Source organism: Scyliorhinus canicula, chromosome 10 (assembly GCF_902713615.1).
Source record: "Scyliorhinus canicula chromosome 10, sScyCan1.1, whole genome shotgun sequence".
Taxonomy (NCBI): Eukaryota; Metazoa; Chordata; class Chondrichthyes; order Carcharhiniformes; family Scyliorhinidae; genus Scyliorhinus; species Scyliorhinus canicula.
This window is the reverse complement of record NC_052155.1, coordinates 122,625,339-122,650,636: the sequence shown is the minus strand read 5'-3', so window position 1 is coordinate 122,650,636 and position 25,298 is coordinate 122,625,339. Positions and strand designations below refer to the sequence as shown.

The following is a 25,298-nucleotide window of genomic DNA, read 5'->3' as shown; positions in this document are numbered from 1 at the left end:
GAATCATTTGAGGTGTTGGATTTAAGATAGTAAGTATGCATCTGGACCAGAAAGATCGCTGCTTTATACTGAATTAACTGATCTGAGCTGGGACAAATGTAGTGCAGTGTAATTGGCCTCAGTTCCTCTGGGATGAGAAGGAAGTCATCCAGGTTTCTTATTACTGTCTCTTGCTGTAAACTGTGTATGTGAGTGTACATACAGACATGTGCACCCATCTGTTTGCATGTATGTGTATACATGAAGCTGTCAGCTAAGAGCCCAGGCGATAATAATAATCACTTATTGCCACAAGCAGGCTTCAATGAAGTTACTGTGAAAAGCCCCGAGTTGCCACATTCCAGTGCCTGTTCAGCTGCTGGCCATGTTCTGCATTACAAGTCAGATGTTTAGCCCACTGTGCTAAACCAACCCCTGCGCTATTATGCTCACCATGAGCAACCAGGTTAGTGACAATCAGTATCTTGGGTCAGACATCATAAATTGTCAATTGGATGAGTGTGGAATGGTACCTTTGCATTCTTCAGTCCCTTCAGGAGAGCAAGAAAGGAAGAAGGGAATAAATAAGACCAGAATGTTACCAGCCCTTTGGAGATGGCCTTGGAGATGGGAGGGGTGGGAAAATGGCGACAGAAGGCCATCAATCACTGCTGTGAGTCGGATGTATTCCCACCATCAGGGGATATTCCTTTTTTAAACTTCATTCAAGCGATGTCCGCTTCATTACCTAGGCCAGCATTTATTGTCCAACCCTATTGCCCTTCAGAAGGTCGTGCTGAGCTGCCTTCATGAACCATTGCAGATCCCAATAGCAATTTAGTGGCCACTGACAAGAGGCAGGCAGCAAATCAAGTCAATTAATTGGCCATGGTTGAAGGCCATATTTTACTGGTATCAGGGCAGCCCAATCCCACCAGCTGAGGAGTCCACCAGCTGCATCAAGGTGGCATTCTAGCATTTTCCAGGGGGCCATCCTCCCCAGAGTTTTCATGACCCACATGGCCCCAGCTGCAATGGCCAACCTGTTGCCCTGCCACAGCACTTGGCACATCAATAGTTTTTCCTGCCAGCCCATCAGGAATGTCTCGTTATGAAGGTGCCCTCTCCTTCGCTTTGCATCTCAGCAGTGGTCACCTCTATCGGTGACATTACCGAGGCTACTGAGCTCCCAGCCCTCTGATTGGGCCAGCAGCTTGGAGGGGTAGCACTCTGTCCTTAATTGGACAGCAATTCTGGTGGTGGCCACTTAATTGCCCCAAACCAGTTAAAACATCACCGTGGTACATTCGTTTGGCCACACTTGGGACAAGCAATTGGTCCAAATATCAGGATTCAAGGCATGCGGATTAAGTTAGATGTTTTCTATCACAAAATTCAAAAAGACCCTCAATAAAAAGTAAGTTTACCACCATCTTTGCCATGCAATCATTGTTCTTTATTTTCCTCTGAGAAACAATTTGCAGCCACTGCTGTCGAAAGAACTGTCATTGCTTTACATTGAGATGTCTGAAATCTATGATGCACAGTGACTGTCTAGACTTAACCTTGTTCAACAATATTGTGTCAATTTATTACTTTCACTTCACAATCATGTCTTTGGGTTACTTTGAAGAATGACATTTAAAGTTCTGAATGTTTCACTTCTATTGCCAAATTGTTGCCGCAAGATTTACACGCTGGAAATCTCTTAAAAAGTAACAGACAGAACACGAAAGCAAAATAACCAAAGTAATTGGATTCTGCCCCATTTATAATTCTAGGCAAATCCTGGACAAGAATGGAACTTCTTGGTCTCTGGAATTTAGAGCCAGAAAACATGTCAAAGGTAAGAGATTTATTTTGCTTTTGTGTTGTGTCTTTTAATTTTAATTAATCGGCAAATACCCACGTGGATTTTTTAAAAATTTGTTCACAAATGTGGGCATTGTTGGCTGGGCCAGCATTTATTGCCTGTTGAAAATGAAAAAATGAAAATCGCTTGTTGTCACGAGTAGGCTTCAATGAAGTTACTGTGAAAAGCCCTTAGTCGCCACATTCCGGCGCCTGTTCGGGGAGGCTGGTACGTTCCTAATTGCCCTTGAACTAACTAGCTTTTCAGACATATCAGAGAGCATTTAAGAGTCAACAACATTGTTGTGGATCTGGAGTCACATGCAGGCCAGCCCGGGTAAGGATGACAGATTTCCTTCCCTAAAGGACATTAGTGAACCAGATGGATTTTATTACAACCAGCAATGGTTCCATGATTAAGGAGGGGGGGGGGGGGGCAGTGAGAGACCCCCGTTAGGATTGTCACATGGAACGTGAAGGGGTTAGGAGGCCCAGTCGAGAAGTCAAGGGTGCTGACGCATCTTAAAAGTTTGAAGGCTGATGTAGCAATGCTGCAGGAGATTCACCTGAGGGTGAAGAACCAAGTGAGACTAAAAAAGGGCTGGGTTAGTCAGGTGTTTCATTCTGGATTTGACGGAAGGGCTCGAGGGGTAGCGGTAATGGTCAGCAAAAGGGTACGGTTCCAGACGGAGAAGGTGGTTGCAGATCAGAGGGGTAGATATGTGATTGTGACAGGGGCGCTGGAGGGGAGGTTAGTGGCGCTGTTAAGTGTATACGGTCCCAATTGGGACGATGTGGGATTTGCAAACGAGGTGTTTGGGGCCATCCCCGACTTGGAAACACACAAACTGATAGTGGGGGGGGGGGGGGGGGGGGGGAACTGGAACTTGGTGCAGGAGCCAAAATTGGACAGATCACGGCCGCGCTCGCTGGTCCGTCGGTGGGCGGGGGGGGGGGGGGGGCAAGGCGCTGGCTGGGCTAATGATGGAAATGGGATGGGTGGACCCTTGGAGGTTTCTACACCCAAGGGAGCGGGAGAACTCGATTTTCTCAGTGGTCCAGAAGGTATACTCGCGGATCGACCTTTTCATGGTGGGGAAGGTGCTGCTGGCTGGGGTTAAAGTGTCAGAGTACCCCGCAATTGCAATATCAGATCATGCTCCACATTGGGTGTATATGGTACTCAAGAAGGGGATGGTACAGAGACCAGGGTGAAAGTTAGATGCGGGACTGTTGGGGGACCGAGGGTTCTGTGACAAAATTTAAAAAGTAATCGAGGAATATGTAGGTTTTAACTGCACAGGTGAGGTGTCAAAGGAGGCTGTCTAGGAGGCTTTAATGGTGGTGGTGAGGGGTGAGGTGATCTCGTTCAAGGCTAGGCTAGACAAAGAGGAGAGGTTGGAACGTCAGAGGTTAATGGATGAGATGGTGGAGGTAGACAGGAGGTATGCAGAAGCTAGGGACCCAGCGAAGTTGGAAAAGAGGAAGGAACTCCAGGCGAGCTTTGACCGACTATCTACCAGGAAGGTGGTACGCCAATTAAGGCGAGCTAGGGGGGCAGTTTACGAGTATGGAGAGAAGGTGGGCCGTATGTTGGTAGGTCAGCTCCGTAGGGAGGCTGCGGCAAGGGAAATTGTCCAGGTTCGGGACAGGGCAGGGAAGTTGGTGGTAGCTCCAGATCAGATTAACAACGTCTTTAAGAAATTTTATGAGAGGTTGTATAGGTCAGAGCCACCTGAAGGAGGCCGGGAGATGCAAGAATTTCTAGATGGGCAGGAGTACCCGAGGTTAGGGGAGGGGGACAGGGCTACATTAGAGGCCGCAATAGTGGAGCAGGAGATGAAAGATGCGATTGGAAGGGCAGCACGGGGGCATAGTGGTTAGCATTGTTGCCTGCGGCGCTGAGGACCCGGGTTCGAATCCCGGCCCTGGGTCACTGTCCGTGTGGAGTTTGCACATTCTCCCCGTGTTTGCATTGGTTTCGCCCCCACAACCCAAAAAGACGTGCAGGATAGGTGGATTGCCCCTTAATTGGAAAAAATAATTGGGTACTCTAAATTTATTTTTAAAAAGATGCGATTGGGAGGATGCAGTCGGGGAAGGTGGCAGGGCCGGATAGGTTTCCGGTGGAATATTATAAAAAATTCAAAAATAAGCTGGTACCGTTGTTGTTGGGGATGTTTGAGGAGGCGATAGGGAAGGGGGTGTTACCACAAACTTTGGGGCAGGCATTGATTTCCCTGTTACTTAAGAAAGATAAGGATCTGAAGGAGTGTGGGTCGTATAGGCCCATATCACTTTTAAACGTGGACACAAAGGTATTGGCGAAGGTACTGGTGGGTAGGCTAGAGTAATGCCTCCCAAAGGTGATAGGTGAATATCAGACAGGGTTTGTGAGAGGGAGGCAGCTCTTTTCAAACATTAAGAGGGTATTGAACATGGTTATGGTACCAGTGGAGGGGAAGGAAATAGAGTGGTTGTGGCATTGGATGCCGAGAAAGCGTTTGACCGGGTAGAATGGGGGTACTTGATGGCAGTTCTAGAGCGTTTGGAATTGGACCCAGATTTGTGGACTGGATAAACCTATTTTATAAGGAGCCGAGGGCCAGTGTCCGCACAAATAACATCAGCTCAGAATACTCTCCTCTCCACCATTGGACTAGGCAGGGATGTCCTTTATCCCCCTGCTGTTTGCACTTGCGATTGAGCCATTGGCCATCGCATTAAAACGTTTGGGGGTATGGAAAGAGATAGTGCGGGGGGAGATAGAGCATGGGGTGTCCTTATATGCCGATGACTTGTTATTATACGTGTCAGAACCAAATGTGTCAATAGGAGGAATACTGGAGCTGCTTCGGGTCTTTGGGTCTTTCTCAGGGTACAAATTGAATCAAGACAAGAGTGAATATTTTGTGGTGTCTCGGTGAGGGATGGGACAGGGGTAGGGGGGCTGCCATTCTGTAAGGCAGGGACTCACTTTAGATACCTGGGGGTGCAGGTTGCTTGAGATGGGGGGGACTCCGTAGGTACAACATTTCTAGTTTGGTGGGGAGGGTGAAAGCTGATCTGGCACGGTGGGATGGTCTCCCCCTGTCACTGGGGGTCGGGTACAGGAGGTTAAAATGAATGTGCTGCCACGATTCCTGTTTATTTTTCAATGCCTGCTGATTTTCCTGCCAAAGGCATTTTTTAGAGATTGAAGGGATGATTACCTCGCTCATATGGGGAGGGAAGGTGGCCAGAATTAAAAAGGTGCTGCTAGAGCGAGGAAGGCAGGCAGGGGGTTTGGGTCTTCCGAACCTGATGTATTATTACTGGGCGGAGAATGTGGAGAAGGTACGGAGCTGGGTCAGAGGGGTTGTCTCCCAATGGGTCAGAATGGAGGAGAGTTTGTGTCGGGGGTTGGGAGCGGCGCTAGCAACAGTGCCGCTCCCGACGGCCCCAGGGAGATACTCAGGGAGTCCGGTAGTAATAGCTTTGTTGAGAATTTGGAGGCAGTTTTGACAGCACTTCGGGTTGGGGGCAGGGTCAAGGGAAATGCCGATTCGGGGAACCATCGATTTGACTCAGGGAAGTGGGACGGAAATTGTTGGAGATGGGAGGAGAAAGGAATTAGGACACTAAAAGATTTGTTTCTTGGGGGTTGTATTGCGGGAGCTGGGAGAGAAGTATGGGCTTGAGCAGGGGGAAATATTTAGATACATGCAGGTTTGAGACTTTGCCAGAAAGGAGCTTCCCAGAAGAACCGGCTTCCATATTGCTGAAGGAGGTGCTGATGACAGGGGGACTGGAGGAGGGGGTAGTATCGGAAGTTTACGGGGCTAATTTGGAGGAGGAGAAGGCGCCACTAGAAGGGATCAAGGTAAAGTGGGAGGAAGAGTTGGGAGAGGGTATGGTGGAGGGGCTCTGGTGTGAAGTGCTCCAGAGGGTGAACGCCTCCACCTCGCGTGCGAGGTTGGGGCTGATACAGCTGAAGGTGGTATATAGAGCGCACCTTACAAGGGCAAGGATGAGCCGGCTCTTTGAGGGGGTAGAAGATGTATGTGAACATTGGGGGGGGGGGGGGGGGGGGGCCGCAAACCACATTCATATGTTTTGGTCCTGTCCAAACCTGGAGGATTACGGGAAGGAGGTTTTTAGGGTAATCTCTAAAGTTGTGCACGTGAAACTGGATCCAGGCCCCCGGGAGGCCATATTCGGGGTGTCGGACCAGCCGGAGTTGGAAACGGGCGCGGAGGCAGATGTTGTAGCCTTCACCTCGTTGATCGCCTGAAGGTGGAGCCAGTTAGGGTGGAGATCAACCTCTCCACCCTGTGCCCTGGTGTGGCGGAGGGACCTGCTGGAATTCGTAATGCTTGAAAAGGTCAAATTTGAACTGAGGAAGGATGGTTCTATAATTCATGGGCATTATTCATTATGCACTTTCGAGAATTGGATCACATCGAACATTAGGGGGGTTGGGGGCTGAGGGGGTTGGGGTGAGGGGGATTATATGTGTTAATGGTGACTATGGGTGATTCCTGATTCCTCTTTGTCATTTGTTTATGTTTACATGCGGGCTAATGTTTTGGGGTTTGGTGGGAGGATGGGATCGTTGTTATTGATATGGGGATTGACGTTACATTCGTTACTGATTATTGTTTATTGTTAAGTGTAAATTTGGGAGAAAATGTGAAAAAGGAGGAGAATAAAAAAAGATTTAAAAAAAAAAACAGTGGTTCCATGGTCATTATTAATTCCAGATTTCCATTTAATTCAAATTTCACCATCGACCGTGGTGGGATTCAAACCTAGATTCCCAGACCATTGCCCTGGGCCTCTGGATGATGAGTCCAGTAACACCCTCTGCACTCTCATGGGGTCGGGGTCGATCTCATTGGCTATCTATTGTTCATTCTACCAATTGTAAGTGGTGGAGAATGGATAGGGTGTAGATTCTGCGAGATTGCTCTCTGCTTCTCTTCCTCACGGGAAGAACCTTGGTATTAAAAACGCCTTTGTCATCGCAGAGTGGGGGCCAGGCATCATGAAGGACTTTTAAGGCAGTGTTCTTCGGAGTCGGGGGGCGCGACCCGCGGGTGGGTCGCGGGCGGGTGTCGGGAGGGTCGTGGAGCCGTTGTCCGCGGCACTCCCGATCGCGCAAATCCTGGCGCAGCAGCCGGCTTTTCATAACGTCGGCTGCAAGCGGCCGCGAACATGTTAAAAACAAAATCTGCCCGCATTGCGCAAGTGCGCTGATGATTGGTGTGCATGCGCATTCCGCGAAAATGTTTTTCAAAAATTCTGCCGCATTGCGCATGCGCGCATGATGATTGGGTACGCATGCGCAGTGCGGCCGCTATTTTTTTAAACGGTTGCAGCTTTTTGTTTTATACGTTCTGTAGTGGTTTTTATTCATTTATTTTATTCATTTTATTTTTTTTACAAGTTCGGGGGGTTTTATTCATTTTTTTCATTTTTTTTTACAAGTTTGGGGAGGGTTTTATTCACTTTTTTCATTTATTTTACTCATTTTATTATTTTTTTTTCTGCAAGTTGGGGGGGGGGGGGGGTTATTTGATAACATTTTACAGAAAGAAAATTCAGAACTTTGGACAGATGGAGACTCCATACTTTCCGACACCAGAAGGCTTCACCTTCATCCAACAGGATCCATAGGAGGAGCGTGTATGAGGGCCAAAGGGACCCAAACCATTTCCCCCATTTTTGTCAGCAGCAAACAAGGTAAGAGAAAATGGTGGGTCGCGCAGGTCGGCCGGCGTGGGGCGCGAAGGTCGGCCGGGTTGGGTCCTGAAGGTTGGCCGGTTGGTAAAAATGGGTCCCTGGAAAAAAAGTTTGAAGAACACTTTTTAAGGAGTTTTATTTTTTGCCTGGACTCTTCTTCCACTTTCAGTCACTGCGCCTCATCATTTTTTTGTATCACCAAGGGAGACTGTTTAACTCTGTTACATTGTTGGCCAATCTCTGCAGCAGCATTTGGATTTCTGTCTGAGATAGACTCCCCAGCAAGAAGCACTATTGAAATGGGAGCTTAGCCAGAATAGGGTACGAATCTTTCCTGAGGAAAATAGAATGTTGTTTGGAAGGCTGGCTCCATTTTCCGCTCGGAACGCTAGCAATGAGAAAATCAAGAACAATCTATGTTTTCTATTGTTGTTTATTCAATGTTTCTAGCACCTTTGTCTTAATCTATTTTCAGGAAATTCCAATGGAATGACAGGCATTGAATCACAATTCATATTGTTCAGATGTCTTTTCATTATTAGTGACCCATCTGAGATTATTGAAACATATCTCATGTATACGGAGTACCAGTTAGTGAGAACATAACTGTGAAGGAGGAGTTGTTAAGAAATAGGCACAGTATCTATGTTCTCTTGCACTGAAAATCAATGCACCCCCAGAGGCATATTCTGTTACAGCAATTTAATTCCATGTGCCAATAATTTTGAGATCAAGTAACAATATTGGAGAACAAAATCCCTTCCGTTGAAGCAATGTCAGTCAAAGAAAGCTTTTTGGGTTGAAAAACGTACCTGTTGCAGAGTTAATTTATTTTTCTACAATAATTAGGTTTGAGGTGGGAAATATTGTGTAATTTGATTCAAGTCTGTATAATCCGTACAAAACAACATAAAACCCTTTGACTACCAATCAGATGGTGAGTGCTGCTTTGGGCCCAACAAGAAACCTCAGATCTCCCCTGCCCCAGGCTTGTCTCCCATTATTCCAATAATTATATCTTTATTCTACCATACAAAATTCAACTGCCCCCACCATCAGGCAGGTTGGCAACCCTTCAGAATTGTTCTGAAGTCTCCAAGATTACAAAATTAATCTTGAAGCCGTCACTGTGAGGAACCGGAGAAAATAAAAATGGGGATAGAGTGGAGGCGTGTGCTTAAGTAGAGCGCTCTTTCCAAGAGCCGGTGCAGACTCGATGGGCTGAACGGCCTCCTTCTGCACTGTAAATTCTATGATACTATAATGTGATTAACCCTATCATGGTTTCTTCCAGTGCAGGCAGTATAAAAAAGTATGAGCTGGATGTCCACTTTTCCCTAACTTAGGAATGTAAAAGTTTCCGGATAGCTTAAAATATGTTTTTTCACCAGACTGAGTTATGTGTTCACAAGTTTGCTGTATATTTTAGGCATCTAATTTATCTCATGGCAATGCAGGGATGACATTAGACCCAAAATCTACAACAGATTTATTGACAGTACTTCAAAATATTTCAGAACTTGCAGGATTTCCTGCACACATGGGCCAGACTTTTCTGGCCATTCCTGGTGGTGGGATCTTCTGGTCCTGCCAATGGAAAACTCCCACCATGGGTTTCCCTACACTCCACTGACAGGAAACCCCTTTGATAGTGGCTGGACCAGAAGATCCCGCCACTGGCCAATGGCAGGTTGCCTCCACCACCATGAAATACGCTGCGGGAGACATGGAAAGTCCCACCCATGGTCTTTGTTCAGAACTCAGATCCTTTATGGAACATTTTCTGTGGTGTCAGTTCATAACTTTCTCCACCTATAGGATTAAACACAAGTCCAATTAACAAGAATAAGTTATCAGAATAACATAATCAAACATAGATCAATCAAGCCATTGAACACAACAGACTGCATTGATGTTACAGCCCAGCCTGTGTGAAACCGAGACAGCGTGAGGCTATCAGTTAGAAGTGGTTTATCATCTCTTGATCTTGCTTGAAAAGTCAGCATGCAGACCAAATGCATTGTTCATTTGAATTATTTGCAAACACAATTTCAAATATTGACTTTAACGACACACATTTTGTCCTATTTTCAAATAATCATCTGTGGAAAGGTACCTGCCCTCTCCCCATCCACCCATCATTTGTGTAGGTTGGCAAATATTAATTGCGCTGACTGAAATATTTCAGTTTGTGCTCATGGTGTACTGAGAACTCAGAAAGTCTAAGTTTTATGTGGACTGTTCTTGCTTCTCCATTTCATGCTCTAGGTGTATATTGTCACAATTATTAGAGTTATAAAATTGTCATGATTTGGGACTGTGTCTATATTTCAAAGTAAAATGAAGGGAGTTGATTCAAATGCACAATTCATATGGCCTACAGACTGAAGTCAAAAGATGTGAAACCTCTTCTAGATGTAGCTCTTCTCGTGGTTTGATTTTCAAGTTTAAATTGGGCCCATATTGTTTTACTGGGAAGAAGGTCCAAGGTGTTTACACTTGGAGACAATGACAGCAGCCTTTGTGCTAACAGTAGATAAATTGTGCGTTTTCAAAGTGCCAGAAAGATGTAGAGAATGTCAGCATGTAAACAGTTGTGATTTAAATTGTTCTATCTGGATACAAGGCCCATGTGATGCATAATGCTATGGAGGTCAATTTTGAGATAGGAAGAGTCTAGACTTCCCTGGAAAACTAACAGACAAGGTTACTCTGCCAGGATCCCAGAGAGAGAGAGCTACTCTAAGCAGCAAGATGCTACGGTTCAGAAATGTGGGTGGGATCTTGCACTTGGAACAAAAAATTAATTCACGAGGAGTTAAAACAAGACAGAGATTTGCCCAGCTTGTACTAGAGGAAGAATCTCCAGTGGAAAAATCCTCAATGTGAAAGACAGTTCTGAGAGTAAAAGTTGAGAAAAACTGGTAAAACAAAGGAAAGGTGCATATTTCCATCCTACCCACACCCCCAGTAGAAATGTTGGTTGGCAGCCTGCCCACTTTAATAGGGCTTCCCCGCAGTGATAATATGCTGGGCACAGCCTCACCAAGGTGAGAGTGGGACTTCTGTCCCTTCAGAGCTGCTGGCAAATCTGATTTGCTGGCAGCTGAGTGGATTCAGCAGCACAGCTATAGCGGCCACTCCTAGGATTACAAGGAAGTCCCAAGAAGATTCATGGATGACACAGGTATCAGAAAGTTGGAATAACATGAAGACTGAAGAATCGGACAAAAGGAAACTGCTGGGAATTCAGCTGCACTGAGGACTTTTGATATGCTGATTACTCCAATAGCAAGGTGAACAGATATTTACTGAAGAGAACAATAAGCCATATAATTGCAGGAATTAAAGGTACAGAAGGCAGGGGTTCAAAAGGAGAAATAAGAATGAATATTGCACTTACATGCTGTAAGAGTGACTTCTGAAACTAGTTGTTAAGATAAGACAATATCAGAAGGGATAAACCACATATCAGTGGTAGGGTTATTCATTTACTGGAGGAGAACAGCTGACGGGCAACCAAGATCACATTCATGTCTCGCTGGAAGCAAACTTTGATCTGAAAACTGCTGTTTTAAACCCAGAGGTTCTACTCTGAACAAGAAGAATATGGGCGCGATTCTCCGCTCCCCACACGGCGTGCGAGAATCGCGGGAGGGCCCCCCGACAAAATTCCCGCCCCCCTGGCGCCCCCCGCGATTGTCCCCCCCCCCCCCCCGCCTTGGAAGAATCAGCGCTCACCATTTTTCACGGCGAACGGCGATTCTCCGACCTGGATGGGCCGAGCGGCCTGCCGTTCGCGACCGTTTCACGACGGCGGCAACCACACCTGGTCGCTGCCATCGTGAAACGGGTGAGATATGCCCGTTTGGGGCTTGTGGGGGGAGTACAGGGGAAAGAGCACCACGACTGTGCTCGGGAGGGGACAGGCCCGCGATCGGTGCCCACCGATCGTCGGGCCGGCGTCTCAATCGGACCGCCACGTCTTGCAGGGCGGCTGAGGGGAAAGATGGCCACCGCGCATGCGCGGGTTCGAGCTGTCAGCGTCGTGACATCAGCTGCGCATGCGTGGGTTGGTGCCGGCCAACCTGCGCATGCGTAGCTGACATCATTAGGTGCGCCGGCCGCGTCATTCTTGGCGCGACGCCCCAACGGCCGAGATTTAAGGAGCGCCGCTCCTAGCCCGCCGGGAGGGGAGAATAGGGGGCGAGGAGCGGCCTCTGAGGCTGTCGTGAAACTCGGCCGAGTTCACGACGGCCCTCCCGAGTTTTCCCGGTAGCGGAGAATTCCGCCCTATGTTTCCCAAGATAAAGTTACAGGTTGTGTGAAGTAATTATTGCTGGATTTGGTTCATGGTGTTAAAATCTATGGGATGTTGTTTTGAGGAAGGTACATTCTCCGACTTTAGGAAAGTAGATGGATTTGTAACGTGGTTAATTAAAATATATTGTAGTGTGTAGCAATTATTGTAGTTATTTGTAATGTTTTCTGTATTATTGCCATTCTGGTGTTTTACAGTTTGATTAATGTTTTTCCATTTGAATAATTACAAGACTGGACCTTTTGTCACTGGTTTTCATCTATTTCCTCACATTACATCGAATTGCAAAACAAACGGTTAGGAACCGACGTTTCAGGTTTCCCTTCTTGGATTTGGGATACCCCCACATTTCACATCAGTGGGGTTTTTAAAACAGGATAGAAAGGTAAGTCCAGGATATTTGGTTGGGCGAGGGATTAGGAACTGTAACATGGGGGGTGGGGGGGGGGGGGGGGGGGGGTTAGGGTGAAGGGGTTGAAGGTTGTATTCCCAGATGGAGGCTCAAATGGGGGTTACCACCTTGGGACGTGCCTCTGATCGGGATGAAGGAGATACCCCACTTCCATCTCACCTTTTTATCCGGAATTGGAAAAGTATCTGGCTGGCTACTTTCCCCTTAACCGTTAACGTTAACCCCCCCCCCCCCCCCCCCCCCCCCCCCCCCTGCCCCACTGTATTATGGCAGCAGAGGTAGAAAGAGGCCCTGTAGAGACAATTAATTGTCAATTTATAATTTATAGGTCTACTGGTGGGCAAACTGATTGATGTATCACCTGCCCCCTGTAATATGGGGGACGACTTGGGGTTGCGCAGGAAGGCAGTGGACTAGCCACCCGTTTTATATGCACTGATGAGGGCCATGCAATTCCCCCTCTCCCTCATACCCCTGACTGTTTCGGTTGGCACTGGGACAGACAGTGTCAGCTTAATATGACCTGGGTAAGTGGGCTTTGCAAAGTTGTGCATGCAACATTGGAGCTACAGTTTCTCTCACCATGCTAATTAGTACAGTTCTGGATTTACAATTGTCCATTTACTTTCAGCCATTCATTTTATGTGTTCCTGCCCGTTGAATTACAAAGACCGATATATCATAAGAGCAATCTCTCAGCTTTTTATTGTTCAGTCATATAAATGGAATGCAAACATTAGTTGCTGCCCCCAAGGTGTCTTAAAATCCTGTTTAAAAGTATCTAATATTCGGTTTGCTTAATCCATTCATTTAGAATAAAATTAAAGATAATTTGTGTCTGATCTCCTGGGGAATTAAAACTGTTAAGCTGATCAGCAATATAATGCCAAGTACAAGACATTGCTTTAATTTTATTATTTTACAATTTCAGTTTTCATTTGCAATAAACATTAGGCATCAGCAAACCTAATCGGAGCTTTCAATGAAATATTACAGAAAGACACTGGAATTTGCACCATATACTTTCTGTACAATATAATTAAGTGGGGTGGCAAGCAAGGAGTTTTCTGTGGAATTATTTTGACTGGAATGCAATGAATTTGTATAGTCGTTTTCAAATAATTCTCACAACTGGTCGCTGGTCAGTATTCTAATGTGAAAACGTTGATTATTCCAACCAGCAGGAAAAGGTTTTATCTTCAAAAAATGCCTCTTTATAAATTTAAGCAACACACAAAAGTGGAATAAGATTTGAGCTGTTACTTCCATTGACCAGGTAAACTGTTCTTTGTTTCTTGTCTGATCATGTTTAATGTCTGAGGGCTTGATTTGACACTTATGCTTTGCACAAGATGTGAATTATTGACGAGGATGTCACTTCGAATGCCAGGTTTCCACTTTGGTTTTCATTATCTTGCTGATATTTATTTCTGTAATGGAAAGATTAAGGTGAATATATTGCATCATATTTATGATGCAGGCTAAGCATTCAATGTACTTTTTGCTCCTGATACATTTCAAATTTGAGTTAGCTTTATTTAATTGTCAATTAATTTTTGAATAGATTGGTTTCTGATTGAATGATCAGTCTTTTGTTCTGCATTATAAGTGCAATGGTTGTAGTATAAGAGCCTGGCACATATGGGGTTAATGGGGGGTTGAGTACATCACCCGCACAGTGATGCAAGAACACATGGCCCGTACCCAAGGGTCAGTATAGGGTTGGACAGAAAGGCCTGCACAAGCAAGCATGGAGCCAGCTTCTAGCTTAAACCCTTTACTGAATATATGCACAACGTTCCTGTAGTTAATAATTACATACAGTTCACCTACTTCAGACTAACAAGTCTACATTAAGACGGCCCAGTCACTGAGGACCATCACTGAGGGCGTCGACAACATGGGGAGCCGCCAGGACTGGCATAGCCAAATGACCAGAGGCCTCTGGAGCTCACTCTAGCTGCCCTCCATCCCATGGAGACCCACAGGGCACTACGGACACCATCAGGGAGGAGGAAGCACTGGGCATCAACCTGGGGCCTGTCACCAAGGAGACAAAAGCGGTCGCCAGTTCTCCTGAATCTCCCCCTCCTGACACCAACGCCCCTCAAGAGCAGTGGGCATACAGGGTGGCAGGGCGATGCCAGGCTCTGGCTCTTTGGCTCCAGGCCCTCTAGAAGGTACCCCCAAGGACATCAAAGGCCATCGGGCACAGAAAGCAGCAGGCTGCCTCCACCTCTGATGTGCATCCTGGGAACACACATAGATGATGTTGGGGAGAGAGGAATGAGTGAAATGTATGGGAGACTGTCCCTGGGAGGGGAAAGAGGGATGGGGGGAGAGGAGGGTTGGTGAAGTAGGGATGGGTTGAGTTGGGGGATTGGGGGAAGGAAGGATTGGGAGGGGGGGATTGAGCGGGAAGGACGGGAATGCGGGGGAGAGGGAAGGAAGAATGGGGGTTAAGATGATGGACAAAGCCTTGTTCTATGTGATATTGGGTGAGAATGACGGTTTCCCTGATCCTCCAGGCATGCCGGACCCTTGCCTGTCCTCCATCCTCCAACTCTTCCATGGACCCTCCCCGGGCTCGTCTTACATCACCTCCTGGTCTGCTTCCTCCTCTTCCTCCTCCTCCTCAGCCATGGCCTTACGCCCCTCCAGCATTTCGCCCTGTTTCTGTGCCAGGTTGTGGAGGGCAAATCAGACCACCACAAAGTGGGAGACCCTTTGGGGGGAGGGGGTGCTGCAGGGCATCCCAGAGCAGTCCAGGCATCGGAACTGCATTTTGAGCCCCCTGATGCACCGCACAATGACAGCACGGGTGGTAACATGGGCCTTGTTGTATTAGGTCTCCCATCAGTCTCTGGCCTCCGCACTGGCATCATCTGCCAGGACTTCAGCGGGTATCCCCAGGAGCCAACCTGTCATCCTGGGATAGTCCTCGAAGTCACTGGGGATCTCTGAGTGTCCCAGGATGTAGCTGTCTTGCACACTCCTAGGGTAGCAGCTACACACGTGCATGATCCAGAGATGTTGGTCGTAAATGTGTTGAGCATTCAGGAAGTGGAATCCTTTCCTGTTAATGAAGGGCACGCCCTGATGCCCTGGTTCGCGCAACGTGACATGCATGCCATCTATTGTCCGACCTAAATGCATGACCTCAAACATCTACATCTTGAAATCCATCTGACACTTTATTGCCCACTCCACCAAACCATCTATATCATTTTGGAGATTATTGCTATCTTGTACACTATCCACCATCCAGGAGGCCACCCTGACCTGGGCATCTCGGTGATGGCGGAGAATCCTGCAAACTGGGCATCTTGGTAGGTCTGGTCCCGCTCAAAGTTGATAAATTCTGATGCCCGGGCATACAGGGCACCTGTGACCTCACGGATGCACTCGTGGGCTGTAGCTTGGGAAATGCAGCACAAGACCCCGCTCGAGTCCTGGAATGAACCGATGCACAGAAGTTCAAGTCAAAAAGCAAGATTGAAAGTGACCTCTGCGGTCTCTTCAACGAGCGTAAAATTCCACATCCTGTGACTGCTGAAGCCAATCTGGCATGACTATTTGAAAACCAGCTGTCCCTACCAGCAAAATAGCTCAATAGTAACTTAGACCTTCATGGTCACTGGGAATGGGTGTCCTCCTAAATGGTGGATAGTGTAGATGATAGCAATAATCTCCAAAATGATATATTTGGTGGAGTGGGCAATAAAGTGTCAGATGGATTTCAAGACATAGAAGTATGAGGTCATGCATTTAGTTGGACAGACAGTTATAGGGAATATTTGGAATATATTAAGAGGGGCAGGGGAAGTGAGAGATCTTGGCAGACAAATGTACAGGTCCCAAAAGGCAGCGGTTCAAGTAGACAAGGTAAGAAAGAATATGGAATGCTCTCCTTCATTGGCAGAGGTAAACATGAGGATATAATGTTGGAATTGTACAAAACACTGGTGAGGCCACAACTGGAAAATTCTGGCCGCCATATTACAGGAAGGACGTTATTGCTCTGGAGAGGGTGCAGAGGAGGTTTAGAGAATGTTGCCAGAGCTCGGAAAATGTAGCAAAGAGGAGAGAATGGATAGATTGGAGTTATTTTCCTTGGAACAAAGAAGGCTGAGGGATGACTTAATTGAGGTGCAGAAAATTATGAGGGGAAGAGTTAGAGTGAAAAGGATAAATTGGGTTGGAATCTCCGATCCCCGACGCCAGAATTGCGTTCGGCAACGGGGTGGAGAATCCCCGATGATGATAAAATCGGCGGCGGTGCCACTTTCGCGATGCTTGTCCTCCTGAAAAGCAGAGTGCGCCGCGCGCCATATCCACGGGCACAGGCCATTCCCTGAGGCCCACCCCGCGGTGCCCGTTCCCGGCCGGCCGAGTTCCCGACGGCGTGGGACACGTGTGGTCTCATCTATCGGGAACTCGGCCTGGCGGCTACGGACTCAGTCCAGCGCCGTCACAGTCGGGGGAGGGCTGATCCGTGGGTAGGGGGTTCTTTATTCAGGGCTGGGGGCATTGTGAGGGGCGGGGGGGGGGGGGGGGGGGGGTCCAGGGCGTGAGAGCCGGCAAAGGGAGGACTATTTTTGCGGTCATGGTCTGCGGGCTGTGTCCGCCATGAAGCACGGCGCTGCCTCTGCAGGCCACCACCGTGTGCCTGCGTGGCCACGGACCCGGCAATACTTCGGGCCATATCGGCAGCTAGAGCTGGGAGCTCTACACTGCCTGGCTGCTAGAACCCCCCCCCTGAGCAGGGAAACGGTGGCCGCTTTGCACCAGTTGTCCTGGCGTAAAACACCACCGTTTTCACGCCGGCATGGGGACGTAGTCTCTCAAATGGAGAATCCAGCCCATTGTCTTCCTTGGTGGAGAATTTTAGGAACAGGGGACATAGATTCAAGATAAGTGGCAGAAGGGGTAGAGGGGGCATTTTACACAGAACAACCTTTGTACACAGAGGGTAGTGCGTGTCTGGAATTCATTGCTCAGGTTTATGGTGCAAGCAGATACCCTATGTTATTTTAAAAAGTACCTGATCTGCACCTTAAGTGGGCTACAGACCGGGTGCATGAAGGTGGGAGTAGAAAGGACACCTGGGTTTCCTAGGGCTGGCATGGACAAGATGGGCCGAATGGCCTCCTTCTGTGTTGTAACATTTCTATGGTTCGATGGTTCCTCCGTGAGGGCATGGCACAGGTGCTGCACTGTCTCCTCGTGAAAACGGAGCCTCCTCCGACGCATGCAATCTGCCATCTCCTCGATACAATAGCGACACCTTACATCTTGGGTCATTGCTGCTTCCCCCTCTGGGTTCCTGCTCGGCATGATGGGCGACCGGGTATTCAAAGTGTGCGGCTACTCCCTGCATGTGGGGTGCCACCTCCAGCCTGTGTCAACTCTGCTGCTACCTTCTCTGGTGTCTGCCTGCCTTGGCAGCCACCAGCACCGCAAGGGCAGCCTTTGCGAGACCGACATAACATTGTTACATCTGTAAAGAATTGGAGAGGAAGAGAGACCATCAAATTCTCCAAGCTGCCCCCACCCTTACATGTTCCACTTTCTTTCAGAGTGCCATCCACCGAGCCAGCTGTACTGGAAACCCTCGCTATGCATACTCACCCCCGGCCACAAGAGGAGTCTTTAGACCCTAAGCCCCTCCCTGGAACATCAGGGAGATCGTACTCAAGTGCCCTCCTTGCCGCGCACACTTACTCTATGGTCGCGAGGATGTCCCCAGTGCTGAAGCCCAGTTCTTGAGTGTTTGATTGTTGGCTGCTGCCTCTGTGGTGCTGACACTTCTAGAGTTCAGGCAAAATGTTCACGCTTCAAAGTTTGATTAAAATGCGTTGCAATAATCATTGTTAGAGACATGGGGTGGGATTCTCTGACCCCCCCCTGCCGGATCAAAGAATCGCCGGGGGGGGTGGGGGGGGGGGGGGGGGGGGGGGGGTGGGGGGGGGGGGGGGGGGGGCGGCATGAATTCCGCCCCCGCCGGCAGCCGAATTCTCTGGCGCCGGGGACGGGAATCGTGGCACGCTGGCCAGCGGCTGCTGACAGCAGCCCCCCCCGGCGATTCTCCAGCCCATGATGGGCCGAGTGGTCGCCCGTTTTCGGCAGGTCCTGCCGGCGTAAATCACAACAGGTCCTTACCGGTGGGACCTGGCTCAATGGGCGGCCTGTAGAGTCCTCGGTGGTGGGTGGGCCTGGGGGGTGCCCCCAACGGTGGCCTGGCCCGCGATCAGGGCCCACTGATCCACGGACAGGCCTGTGCCATGGGGGCACTCTTTCCCTCCACACCGACTGCTGTCAACCTCCGCCATGGCCAGTGCGGAGAAGAACCCCCTGCGCACGCAGCACGTGCTGGCACTCCCGCGCATGTGCCAACTCATGCCTGCTGGCAGAGGCCCTTTAGCGGCGGTTGGCGTGGCGCCAAGCCCTTCCGCACCAGCTGGTGCGGCGCCAAACACTCCAGCGCTGGCCTAGCCCCTGAAGGTGTGGAGGATTCTGCACCTTCGGGACGGCCCAACGCCGGAGTGGTTCACGCCACTCCTCGGCACCGGAGTGGCCCGCCCCGCTGGGTACGGGAGAATCCCACCCCATGGTACGTGTACACTGAGAGCTGTGAAGTGATCTCACAACTATTAGCAAGCGGTAATAGTCAAAGGGAGTAAAAGTGACCTTCAGCATATAACCAAGAACAGGGCTCTGTCCTGGAAGTGTTTGGTTGGACAGGCAGTCAGCAGCTGTACTTGCCCCTGTTATGGGTATCCACAAAATTTAAAGATGGCTTGACGTAGTCACAAATGAAAGTCCCCTCACCACCAACCTCACCCCCCCACCCAGGGGCGACACCCAATCTGTAATGCTTCAGTCCCCCGACCAAGTTCGACCTCCCTCCACTCCCATCTCCGAGCACTGGGACAGCGACTCTAGTGCCTTTGAGTTTCATTCCGGAAAATGGAAATGGCTACTCACCTCCTCAGTTCCCCTCAGCGGCCTTTGTGCCAGCTTCATGTTTTTAGAAAGGAGCACTAAACGATGTCCACGTGATTCCTCACTGGGGAGCTGGTTAATTTCCGGGAGGCCGCTGCATGCAACTTCAACCTTGCTAATGAGATGGAATTTAATGGAATGTGGATTAATCATATGCTCGCTATATTTGGGTGTGATCTGAAACTCGCCATTGGGGGTGGGCCAGTTAGATAGCAAACTGAATCCAGCTATTTAACTGGTGCACCTAGGTCCGCGTTGGGCGCAATGCAGTTGTTAAATTGTGTCCAATATATCTAAAATTCCTACATTCCTCACACTGGGTTGATTGAAAACACATACAAGATCACATTGATGGAGGATGCTAAACTTGTCTCCCAATTTATATCACAACAGATTCCCTGCCCACTCATGAAATAAGTGCAGCTGCAGCTGGATGTGATGACAACATAGGAACGTCTCCCCAGTCACACTGTGCATGGTATTCTGGAATGGTCCCAGTCTCAAAACTGAATGGTTATATCTTTATTTGCATTGACCTGACACAGCTCAATAATGCTGTAGCTAGCTGTGGTGATATGCATCACTGTAAATGCACAAGGGGTTAATGTGAATACACGTAGACTAGCTCGACACTAGAGGGAGCACCAGAGACATGACACACAGACATTCAACCAATAGGCCAGTAAGACAGGACACGACCAATGGGCATTCAAGGCACACACAGAGGTGACACAACCACAGGAGGGCATTACACCAACCATATATAAGGACACAGCACACATGATCTTCCTCTTTCTTTTTCCAGTGGAGACACAGTACACAGATACTTAGTGAGTACACAGGGTTGATTGAACACATCATACCCACCACGTGGATTGTAGCATACTGGTTTGTCAGTCTGAGTAGCTATAGCAGGATTAAGAGGAGAGTCGTATCCAAGTAGGAGAATTGTTAATAGTTTAATAGATGTGTTAAAGCTATCTCCAAGTCTGAACTTTCCTTTGTCAGAGTGCACATCAAGGAAGCAGCTTATGCTACGTCAAGAGCATAACAAAACACTAGCGACGTACATCCCATGTCCTCAGTGGATGACAGCCTGACTAAACTCTCGAACAGCATGATATTTTCAAAGCTGGATGCCAAGAGCAGCTTTTGGCAACTTCCCCTTGATGAAGAGTCCAGGCGGCTAAGCACATTTATTACCCACTTTGGGAGATTCAACATTAACCACCTGCCATTTGGAATTACTTCAGTACTAGAAATATTTCAACATGGATATTGTGCAGGGCCTACAGTGGCTCATTTCCCAAGTGGACAATGTGATGGCTCAGGGTACAGCAGTGAAGGAATGTGACAAGAGACTCACAGCACCTTCAGAAAGCAGGACTGACACTGAATAAGAAATGTGAGTTCTCGAAAACATCAATCTGTTTCCTGGGCCACATCGTCAGCAATAAGACATCATGGCGGATCCACAGAAAACGAAAGATGTTAGCAATTTCCCGATCCCTTTCTCAATTCCAGACCTCCAGCAATTCTACGACATGGTGAAGCAGCTGGTTACTTTTTGTTTTACAAAATTTGGCTCAAGTTGTGAATTGCGCTTTCACGTATCTGATCGTCAGTCCAGAAGTAAAACACTCGAACACGTCAGTAACGAATATTCGTTTATTTACGGCCGGGACAAATCTCTAAGCAGTCGGGTAACCACCTTCGAGAAGTGCCAAAATCCCAGAATAAGGACTGTATTTTTATACATTTTACAGCTTAGGGGTGGTCCCCTTAAATTCCTAGATACACCTATGATTTGGCAAGGATCCAGAACATGTACATATATGGAATTATTCTTCGAGGTCGGGAGGTTATTTTTGACATAATCATTAGCACAAGTCTGTTACAAAGGTTTTTGTATCCCATGGCCATCTGGCTTAACTCATTCCAAAGCCCATTCCTTTTACATTTCAATGTTTATTTGTCTCAACTGGTCAAACGAGCTTAATTACGCTATCTCTGCAATAAAGTAACGCTTCCCATTCATTCCATTCTTTGACTTTTTGACCTCTCTGCTTTCACAGATGCGGGTCAGAACATTAAATAGTACTAAAGCCACACTCCCCTCTTTCCATCCCATAACCTTCTGACATCTCTGCTTTCACAGATGCCGGTCAGAACACGCTCCCTTTATTTCATCCCTTGACCTGTTGACATCTCTTTCACAGAGCTTTTCAGAACTGTTATATTAACCCTATCAGCGAAGTTCCAAATGAAATCCACTTCTACATTCCCCCCTTTGATCATTCCATGATCACATAACACTCAGGATACTTTAGATGGAAATGAGAGCGAGGCGGAGGCAGGATGCCACTTCCTCATATAGGTCAGGGGTATGTGGAACCAGTTTTTCTTTTTCGTCTAGGGCGGATCTCTGAAGCATCTGTGGTAATGCAGTGGCACCCAAACGGTTGCATAGGCATTTCACACCAGTAGCTATGATACAGAGCAACAAACAGATGGTAACGAAGATAATGAGCCCATGGAACAGGTAAGTGGCCCAAGAATTGGACCACATCCAGCTCCACCAGTCAGCCTGACCGGCGAGTTGCAAGCGCTGTACTCCATCTCTGATATGGGTTACCAGACGCGTGATATTCTCTGAACTGTCTGGAATATAACCCATTCAGCCGTCTGTTCGATCGAGAAAGGAACAGATATCAAGGGAACGCCTCCATGGGCATGGGTCGGGACCTGTGTACATACCCAGCAAGAGGAGACACCCACTTTCTTAGCATAGACATAGGACATAAACAGAAATGAATTTGCCGTTACATGGTGCGTTGCCCGCTTCCTTCTGGAAGGCGAGTAGGGGTGAGTAGTCCTTGATGGTAAAATTTGTACCCTGTCCTTATCAATGCACCGGTGGTTCCACCTGCATGTGCGGCGATCGTACATTAGAACCATGTACGTAATCAGGAATCGGCGCTTCTGGTCGTCGGGAGGAACGGTGGTCGGGCAGTTTCTGATAGCGGTGGTGATCCATCGGAGATCTGTCGTTGTTCCACATCGTGGGGTTCCTTCCCGGCACATGGGTGGGTGTCGGCTTCCGTACAGGCATCTCCTTCTTTCGGATGCAGTGAGAGAGAGCAGGGTGGCGAGTATTGTGACGGCGAAGAGGGGCCTCATCCTGGTACTCGTGTTCCTAGGACTTAAAGGAAAAGTTTAGAACATCATGGATACTTAATTAACTTACAATGGTGCATATGTACCCATGCGTTTCGCCCCTCCACTTTTACTGCAGTGGGGGTAGTGAGTAGAACCTGTAGGGGACCCTCCCATCGAGGTTCCAAACCTTTACGTGTCCAATTTCGAATTAGGACATAATCCCCAGAGTTGATGGAGACGTCATGAGTAATGGATGGGACTTCTTCCTGGGTGGCACGAACTCGGGAGTGTAATCCTTTCAAAATTCTAGTTAGTGTTAATATATAATTAGCCATCTCGGTAGTCATGTAATGGAATTGAACATTCCGTGGAACACTGCTGTCCCAAGGCGTTCGAAAGGGTCTGCCATATAGTATTTCCGCTGGCTTAGGCGAGTTTTTCCTGCGGGGGTGGCACGTAGCTGGAAGAGTGCTAAAGGCAGGAGTTTGAGCCAAGTGGCCCCAGCGTCTGCTTGTAGTTTAGCGAGTTTAGTCTTTAGAGTCTGATTAGCCCTTTCCACCACTCCAGCGGCTTGTGGTCTGTAGGCACAATGAAACTGTTGCTTTATTCCTAGCAGAGCACAGAATTCCTTATTGATTTGACCTATGAAGTGGGGACCATTGTCAGAGCTCAGCCGGGCTGGAATTCCAAATCGCGGAACAATTTCTCGCATTAACACCTTAACTACTGTCGAGGCCTTGTTATCCGTAGTCGGGTAGGCCTCGATCCATTTGCTAAAAGTGTCCACAATGACTAACACATATTTATAGCATTGACATCTTTCCAACTCAATGTAATCCATTTGTAGGGTCTCAAATGGACCCTCAGGTAAGGGGGTTGTGCCAGGATCACAGGGGACGGCCTTACCGGGGTTGTGCTGTTGACAGATTAGGCACCGACTGCTAATTTGTTGGGCCATCTCTTGCAGTCGTGGGTGCCACCAGCTTTTTAACAATATGTCCCCTGTGGCACGAGCTCCACAGTGAGTTGCAAAGTGTACACATTCGGTCACCCAGGCTGCTAATGCATCGGGCATACATGTTTGTCCTACCGGGGTGACCCACAGCTTATTTTCGATATCATATATACATCCTAAGTTTTTCCACATATTTACAGCAGCTGCAGGAACGTCCTCCTGCATTTGGATTATGTCAGCAATGGTTGGCATAGGTTTTTCAGAGGGAGACTTTTCCGGGGGGGGTTTTAGTCTGCCTCATCATTCTAGGCACCATTAGTTTGCCAGATTTAGAAATTTCTTTTGCCTTCTCGTCCGCTCTCCTGTTGCCCGTTTCCACCAGTCCCGTGCCTTTTGTATGCGCTGCGCATTTTATCACCGCTATCTTGTCTGGGAGCATAAGGGCCTGCAATAACTGGGTTACTAACTGCTGGTGTGAGATGGGTGTACCAGCGGAGGTTAAAAACCCTCTGTTTTTCCATCACCGTCTTGATCGATGATTGCATAGCCAGATTGTCTATCCCCCCTTTCGCCGACGGAAGAACTTCCATCGGTGAAAAAGGAACAATCTGCACTTGGGAGGGGTATATCGGAGAGGTCGTCTCGAACCGAGGAGACTTCCTGCAACAGTTGCAGACAGTCATGAGTTGGGTCGAGCATGTCTGTGGGAGGATGCGTCAAAAAGTCAGCAGGGTTGATAGTGGTGCAGTGGGCAAACTGGACTTTCGGGTTATTAAGGAGAGCAATCTCATATTTGTTCTGACGAGCCATCGTGAGATGCTGAGTCTGTAGCTGTCCCAAAAGGGCCGTAACAGAATGGGAACTATAGACAGTGATATCTTGTTGGAGGGTAATATTAGCAGCCGATTGCAGGCTGTTGTAGATAGCTGCAAGAATTTGGGTAAAAATAGGATAGCCAAGGGCTACCGGATCGAGTTTAGAGGAGTAGTATGCAACCGGGCGACAGCGGTCGCCGTGGCGTTGGGTCAGGACAGCTGTGGCGCAGTCGGCAAGGACTGTGCAATAGAGCTGAAAAGGGCGATCATATAAGGGTCGACCAAGGGCAGGGGCCTGGAGGAGTGCCTCCTTGAGGCGGTTCTGCTAGTGACTGTTTGTGATCAGCGGGCACTCGGACCCTGCGGAGCCATGCAGTGTCAATTTCAACGCAGCAGTTTCGAAACTGCCCAGCACAAATTCTTTATCTGTTTATTCTGAGACCAATGTAGTTCTGAACATACTGAGTTACTCATAATACTGATCACATTCCAGGGGCGGTGGCGGAGGTGGCTGTGGGGGCTGTGGAGGCTGTGGAGGCTGTGGGGGCTGTGGGGGCTTCTGATGTCCCCCGCAATTGAACAGATGTTCCTCATCCCCATCGTCCCCCTCCTCCCAACCTTGCTTCGCATTGCTGACCGGCGCCGGGGTAGGAGTAGCATTCTTACGTTTCTTATATTCTTTACATTCCCTTTTTAAGACCTCTACTGTTTTAACAATTCCCCCTTTGGTGAGGCCAATACCCAATTTTGAGGCATTTGCCTGCCAGCTAGCCAGTATAGATGCATCTTTCATTAACTGACAGTATTCCCTCCACAAGGCAATTAATTTCTTTGCGGTGGGTTCTTGATAATACAGAAAAATGTGTCATTTGAAACATGAAAGTCTGGCAATATCTGGTTTAAGAGGGTACAGGGAAAGATCCCACAAAAGGTTAATAGCAGCTGCAAAGAGCAGGGTTATAAAATGCAGATTCTTGCGCACAAGCAGGTTTCAGCAGACACACAGGCTTCATGTGGTAAGCTAAAACAATGGCTCACACCTTCATGGAATGTAACTATCTCAGGAAGCATCTGAAA

General features: G+C 48.2%; 1 protein-coding gene across 1 annotated transcript in view; it reads left to right on the top strand.

Annotated features, from left to right (window-relative positions):
- Positions 1–7,499: 7,499 nt before the first annotated feature.
- LOC119972143 (translation initiation factor IF-2-like) overlaps positions 7,500–25,298 on the top strand; it is a 70,706-nt gene continuing 52,907 nt past the window's right edge. The window contains exon 1 of the mRNA XM_038808474.1: positions 7,500–7,554. Within this exon, the coding sequence (XP_038664402.1) occupies positions 7,500–7,554 (55 nt within the window). The remainder of the gene's footprint in view (positions 7,555–25,298) is intronic.